Here is a 7,519-nt window from a genome sequence, read left to right on the forward strand (position 1 = left end):
AAATGTTCTTTAAAGTATCAAAGTGCTTGTTATGCAGACCTGCCTCATTCAGAGTATTCTATTATTTTGTTATTGTTATATTATATTAGAGGATTATTATTATTACTGAAGCATAAACATGTGAGCACCATTTTAATGCTGTAGCTGGTAGATGTGAGGCTAATTTTAGCTATTTTACAGTATAAATGGTTCCAGAGTTCAATCTATAACTATGCATCACATTTTTCTGATCATTTATTTTGTGTGTAAAATCCTAATCTAACTTTTAACTACAGTATGGCTTCTACTAAATTATGCTTTATTTGAACATGGGACTGGCTCAATGTATTCCATTATTACTGAGATTAACTAGGTTGGACAATCCAGCAACTTCATTTGTACCAGACAGACAGTCCTACCTCTAGTGTGGCTGAAAAACTTTCCAACAAAGTGAAGCTCCTGGTAGAGGGGAGCAGGCTTGGAGTGGCTTTCATTTATCATCCACTTCAGCTCCTGCAGACAGCTGCGGGGAGAGCACAGAGGAGCCGGCGTGTTTACACCATAGCTCAGCCGAGGCCCTCAGGACAGAACAGATGAAGATCCCTGCACACACTCATTTACACAGCCTTACATGCACTTACTCAGTGTCGAGCCTGAGCGTAATAGCTGTCTATTCAGTTAGAGTTCAAATTGACATTTATGATGGGATGTATGGCCTCCCATCTGAAACAGTGCTTGCACTGATGAGGATTAAGCAACGTGAGACTGAGCTATTGCCTGTGAGCCATTTGCCCTTTATATGAGTTATTTTTATCTATAAATAGAAGACAAAACACTGTGCAGAGCAAATCCCACCACCAGTGGATATGATCAGTGGCTAGTAAAGGGATCCTAATATAATCTTTTACTGGGTTGTGGCACCATCTTGTGGCTAAATCCTGTATTGCAGTGCAATTATGAACCACCCCCTTACATCAACGCCAGACATTTGTTGTGACATTTGTCAGTTATCCTGCAGAGGTATTCATTGGTCAACACCCTCTATGCCTGTGTTTTCCTGAACTTTAACCTAACCGGGATCACTGCCGGGATTGGCTTGGCACACACAGCTACATTTCTATTGGTAAATCCGCTCACGCCTCCTCTACATTCCCCAAATCCAAGTTGAAGGTGAAAGTCCTCTTTCCTCCCGTTAACTGTCCCGTTAACTGCTTGTCGCTCGTTGTCGCTACAAACTGCTGCAACTATGTCGGTGTTTGCTGAAGTTCCCCAAGCAGCTCCTGTGGCTGTCTTTAAGCTGACCCAGGATTTCAATAACGACGAATTTCCCAAGAAGGTGAACCTCGGCGTGGGAGGTAAGTTTTGAAGTCTGAACGTCATTTAACTCCGCGTTAGCCATGGTAACGGTATCCCAGAGCAACCAGTCAGTCTGAGTGCTAGCTACCAGAGCTAGCTTGAAGATTTTAGCTGCAGCCGGTGTTACGACGAATTCCGAGACCCGTACTATTATGTGACCTTATTAGGAATTTAACCTATTTTATAATTAACATGTTATTATGATGGTGGTCACATATTGTATTTTGATAGCAGATGCTAAATATGGTGATTTCATAGTATGCAGATAGGGACACAAATTTTGATAGCCGTTAACCCAAAATTGTGACCCCATAATATTCAGAGAGGGTAATAAATTTTGATGTCTGTTAACATAATTTTTTAACACATAGTATATAGATGCGGTCAAATAATTGGTGACTGGCAGCAGAAACTTATGGCCAATAGCGAGCGTCACAGAATCTGACGGGTCACAGATTTCGTTGTAACACCTGTAACACAGACAGAAGCATTATTTACTATGGAAATAGACTACCAGGGTATCAAAATGTCTTGTTTGGTGTAACGTTACAGCCGTTCATTTATTGTTTACTTTCTGAATAATCTGGAGATTGTGAAGATGACGTTTAATATATTCAGAAATGACAGAACCTCACTATCTGCAGAGGTCATACACAGTAGTAACTGGTCGATTTCTCTGACCATGTTATTTGCTGACATGTCATTCCACACTACTGATTGCAGCTTTGTTGATAATATATCATTGTTATGCAACAGTGTACCACTGCCAGTGAAACAATATCTGCCCCTGTCATCTTTGGTTTCGTCTTTCTCTCTCACTTGCTGCAACTCTGCATAATAACCTCTCACTCTGAGGACAAGGGAGATGATTGGATTACTTCACCCTCTTGTTACAAGAACAAGCCATTCTTAGGAGTTTAAATATGCAAGCAAACGGCACATTTTAGTCCTCAGTACAACAGTTTTCAGTGGTAATCTTATTAAAAGTAGTAATCCTTGCTGCTTACATTGCAAAGGACCAGTGTGAGAAAGATTGCTCGGCTCTGCTGTGGCAGGACGAGGCTACCTGAGTCCCATGATTAGTACTAGACTGAGGCCTCATAATCCCCTTCTCTCTGCAAGATACACAGTGCCGCAGATGGCCATCAGATACTGAGCAGCTGGCAAATGTAGGCCACACAATGTCTACTGCTACATCTGTTAAATTTCACATGAACTTGAGATTGATGATTTGTTTTGTAGAGGATCTGTAGCTTTCAAGCCCATGGAAGAAATAGAAATACTCACGTTGGATTATATTTAGCCTGGGGCATGGTAGTGAGTTGGAAAGCAAAGTTGATTGTCTCTGCTCTGAGGGTGAAAGGGCTTTTGTATACTTTAGTCCTTATCAGGAACACACAACATATGAAAGTACATGTCTGTTACATTATCTTTGAAGTGATACTTTGAGGGTTGGTTTTGCATTCCTGTGATTTTACCAAGGTCCTCATGCATCCAGCTTCTTAAAATGAGAAAAAAAAGTCATGAATAGTTATTTTGATGTGAATATTGATATAATCATAAATATTACACATGTACCTGACTATGTGCCTCTAAGGCCATTTTTTAAATGATCATTGGTTTATAAACTCCACCTACTTTGCTAATGTGGCTACTGGCTTAAAACTGATACTTGATGATATCAAAAATCAACAGCCAGTTACCTTCACTCTTCCTTTAACACTTTTGTACAATATTTGTTTTCTTAAATTGTCCTCATCAGCCTACCGGACAGATGAAGGCCAACCATGGGTTTTACCAGTGGTGAAAAAGGTGGAAAAGATCATTGTGCACGATGACAGGCTGAACCATGAGTACCTGCCCATCCTGGGCCTGCCTGATTTCAGATCCTCGGCCTCCAAGATCGCACTGGGAGACGACAGCCCTGCCATCCAGGAGAACAGGGTGTGTACGGATAACAGAAGAACTGGGTTGGTGCAGTAGTGTAGTGCTATACTATGTTTCAGCTTTGATTTATTTACATTTAGAATAACTTTCTGTCTCTGTCATTGTCAGGTGGGAGCCGTTCAGTGTCTAGGTGGCACAGGTGCTCTGAAGATGGGGGCAGAGTTCCTCAGACGTTTCTACAATGGAACCAACAACACCAAGACGCCTGTCTATGTGTCCGCACCTACCTGGGGTACACATACACACACACACACACAAAGTTAAAATGAACATGCTGGTTAGAAATTGTCTCCTCATTTAAGGACTTTGATCTTTGGAACCTTTCCAGATAAGTCTTAAAGAGTTAGGGTGTCAGTAGAGTGTTCAGTTAATACATGTACTGTATGTGACTGTAACATCTTATCAGAAATATTCTTTTGTTATCTTTTGTTAGGATATGAGCAGTAATAAAGCAGTATTCACCTGTGTGTCCAGAGGAAATATAAACAATAAAATAAGCACACTGGTATCTGTTTGTTTCAGAAAATCACAATGCTGTATTTGCCAATGCGGGCTTTGAGGATGTCCGTCCATACAAGTACTGGGATGCACAGAAGAGGGGCCTTGATTTGGCTGGTTTCCTTGGTGACTTGGAGGTAAGCAGTGTGCGATACAGACTCTAGTTAATTGTAAACGACTTAATTTACAATACCGCTTCTTCTTTCCCCCAGAGTTGTCCAGAGCACTCCATCTTTGTCCTGCATGCCTGTGCCCATAATCCAACTGGCACAGACCCCACACAGGAGCAATGGAAGAAGATTGCTGAAGTTATGATGGTACTGTAAACATACATTCACACAGAGACATGATGTCTGTACTTTTGTTTCAACCACAAGAAAGAGGCGTCAGTTTAAACAGGGACATGTTTTGCATACTTAATGTTTATCGCAGTGTGGTGATTGTTTGATCTTTTTATCCTGTTCTTTGCCAGAGGAGGAAGCTGTTTGTGTTCTTTGACTCGGCTTATCAGGGATTCGCCTCAGGCAGTCTGGAGAAAGATGCCTGGGCGGTCCGCTACTTCGTCTCCATGGGCTTTGAGATGTTCTGTGCTCAGTCGTTCTCCAAGAACTTTGGCCTCTACAGTGAGTGACCCCTGGGTGCACTAACGCACTCACTTACATGGATCGTAGTACCAGACCGATAAATAATAATAGGCTGGGCAAATATCACCAGCCAATATCCAGTTGCTGTACAAGAGAGTGACTAATTGTCCAGAGCAAAATTCATTTTTTATATTAATCGCAGTGACAAAATGCTTTATATGTCCACATTTGAACATTAAGTAAAGGATAAGCGTCATCCTTAGAGTCTTGTTAAGTGCAGTGAAAAGCTCACCAAGCTAGCGATGAATTATTTAAATGGTTGAGCTTGGAATGCAGTGCAACTACAATATATATTTAGCAAAGCAAGTTTCAACCAGATGCACATGTTCTTGCTGAATAGGTGAAAGGAAATCAGAATCTGGTTTACTTGGATATTTGAAAACATGATTAACTGTATGCTCAATATAGCATATAGTTGAAACTGTGCTACCATGAAAAAAGAAAAACAGGCTTGTAATTCACTCACAAACTTACTCACATTCAGCAAGCTGCAGATTCTCAACAGGAGACAGCGGTTTAGTCATTGTCAGGGTTGTTCTACACATGCAAACTTGTGCCATCTGTGGGGAAGAAAAGTAATAGTGTCAGCAAAAAAGAGAAGTATCAGGAGTGCTGCTGGTTTCCCTCGAACCACTGGTGCTCATGGAAGGGAATAATATTCAAGAAGAGCGGAACAATTATGACCAAAAAAATGGCATAAAAAATCCAGGTCCAGGCACTCAAAGTAGGTTTGAAAAATAAAAGGCCTTCATTTCAGTGGGTTAGAGTCATTAAAAACAAACCAACGCGTCTCAGCTTGCGCCTTCTTCAGGGTGTTTCAAACCTGCCTTGAGTGTCTGGACCTAATGGTAGCAGCAGTTTAGACCTGCAGTCGATGCAGATATGTCAATTATGCCACCTGCAGGAAAAAGAGCAACAGCGGCAATATCGTTTCACATGTGACATGTGTTTGTCCCATCAGATGAACGTGTGGGCAACCTGACCGTTGTGGCTCGTGATGCAGACAACCTGAAGCGAATTCTGTCCCAGATGGAGAAGATTGTCAGGACGACCTGGTCCAACCCACCGTCACAGGGAGCTCGCATTGTCGCCGTCACCCTTAACTCACCTGAGCTCTTTGCTGAATGGTCAGCATTCAAAGCACTATGTAAAGTGTATCAGTCATCAAAATAATGTATGTACTAATGTAGAGTCACTCTTTTCTATTTCTTTGACTTCAGGAAGGCAAACGTGAAGACCATGGCTGACAGGGTCTTGTTGATGAGGGCTCAGCTGAAAGCTAAGCTGCAGGCTCAGGGGACACCGGGGACCTGGGACCACATCACAGAGCAGATTGGCATGTTCAGCTTCACAGGCCTCAACAGTAAGTGCACAGACCATGCACAGAAAGCACACATGTACTGTTGCATTAATTACCACACACACACACACACACACACACAGAAATTATTATATTTAGCACCATAAGTTGCTACAGTTACACAAAAATTCATGACTTAACTGCATCTCTTGGGGGGGAAAATATTCTGGTGTCTGTAAACATTGTTTGACTTCTCATGGAAGTTAAAATGTTTTCAGAAACTTACAAATGTGCTATAATGTCACGACTCAAATATACACATCCTAGACTAAACACATAAAGATGTAGCAACCAATCCTGGATGTATCTAGTTACTGCAGGAATTTAAACATTTGTTCATAATATTACACATACTGATTAATTAAACCCGATTCTGTTTTATTTATTGCAGCCAAACAAGTGGAATATATGGTGAAGGAGAAACACATCTACTTAATGGCCAGTGGTCGTATCAACATGTGCGGTTTGACCACCAAGAACATCGACTACGTGGCCGAGTCCATTCATGAGGCTGTCACTAAGGTCCAGTAGAAGACTGCACTATATCCACAGTTCCTTCTGCCCAGCCCTGAGCCACCCTGATCCCAGGGACAGTGTTTGTATCCAGCAGAGTTTCTGGGGCAAACACTCTTAAGCCCCCTGGCCCCATTTCCCCTGCTTTGAGTGTTTGTGCTAAGCTAGGCTAAACACATTCTGGACCTGTTTCTCTAATGAACGCACAAGACTAGTGTAGATATTCATCTTCTCACCTAACCACCATAAGACAGCAAATTCATTTCCCAAAATATGGGAATTATTCCCTTAAGTAATTGTTTATAATTTGTCTCTGTTTTTTCTGTGTTGGTCTCTTACTTGTAGTGTGTACTTAAGAGTATGACATCACTTATTTTTTAAATGTCATGTACTATTAGTTCGCTGTTGTGTGTCATTACTCGGACCTTTGAGAGGGTTAAGTACGTCTGTGACTGTGTTACAATTACCTCAGCAGTGCTGACTCTGTGATCCTCCACTGTTATTATTCATCCATTCCAAGTGTTGATGACACATTTCCAGTTTTAATTAGCCTGCAGTAATTAGCATGTTATGATTAACAGTTTTAAGAACACTTGAAAAATAGAATTTGCATTTACCATGACCAAATTCATTGTATGTAGTTTTATTTAGTGTACACTGTCGTATTAAAGGGTGAAGAACCACCTCTATCATGAATTAAGTAGTAGTATTACATCATTTTCTTGATGCAATGTAAAACAGAGTGTTCTCAGGAAGATATTTTTAACTTGAACTATGTAATTTATTAATGATAATGTCTTCTGCCCATGGGGGTTATATTAATTACCTCACTTTTAATCTCTATTTGTGGACTGTTTTTCATTCTGTGAGCACAAACGCTGCTCAACTGTTCTCACAGCTTCCGTGACTCAAGAGCAACCTCAGTGTTTTCTGCTGCCAGACTAATGTTCTGGTACTTCTGGTTCTGTCCGGCACCTGCCAAGTTAATGTTGAGTTTGCACAGTGATTGTCTGTTCGAAGCACTTGCGCACTATTATGCAAGACACTCATGTCAGTGGCACAAACACACTAATGATCAACCAGTTGGCTATCATATCACTGCTCACAGCAATAAAGCAGTCTTACTGTGTAGCAAATGAATGCAAGCCGATGAGATGAATGAACTACTCTAATAAATGACTATAAATAGTATGTTTGTACAGTTGTCATTCATGCTGGAATT

General features: G+C 41.1%; 1 protein-coding gene across 1 annotated transcript; it reads left to right on the plus strand.

The window, feature by feature from the left end:
- The first annotated feature begins 1,121 nt into the window (after positions 1-1,121).
- got1 (glutamic-oxaloacetic transaminase 1, soluble) lies at positions 1,122-7,486 on the plus strand. Its single transcript, XM_042432836.1, has 9 exons — positions 1,122-1,334; positions 3,098-3,279; positions 3,391-3,514; positions 3,805-3,917; positions 3,993-4,097; positions 4,253-4,403; positions 5,386-5,551; positions 5,645-5,787; positions 6,176-7,486. The coding sequence occupies exons 1-9, from the start codon at positions 1,226-1,228 to the stop codon at positions 6,313-6,315; spliced, it is 1,233 nt and encodes a 410-aa protein (XP_042288770.1). The 5' UTR covers positions 1,122-1,225; the 3' UTR covers positions 6,316-7,486.
- Positions 7,487-7,519: the final 33 nt, after the last annotated feature.

This window comes from Thunnus maccoyii, chromosome 14 (assembly GCF_910596095.1).
Source record: "Thunnus maccoyii chromosome 14, fThuMac1.1, whole genome shotgun sequence".
Lineage (NCBI taxonomy): Eukaryota > Metazoa > Chordata > Actinopteri > Scombriformes > Scombridae > Thunnus > Thunnus maccoyii.

Coding starts and splice junctions, on each gene's coding strand:
- got1 (XM_042432836.1), top strand. CDS start 1,226: ATGTCGGTGTTTGCTGAAGTTCCCCAAGCAGCTCCTGTGGCTGTCTTT. Junction 4,098..4,252: donor AGATTGCTGAAGTTATGATG/GTACTGTAAACA, acceptor GTTCTTTGCCAG/AGGAGGAAGCTGTTTGTGTT. Junction 5,552..5,644: donor CCTGAGCTCTTTGCTGAATG/GTCAGCATTCAA, acceptor CTTTGACTTCAG/GAAGGCAAACGTGAAGACCA.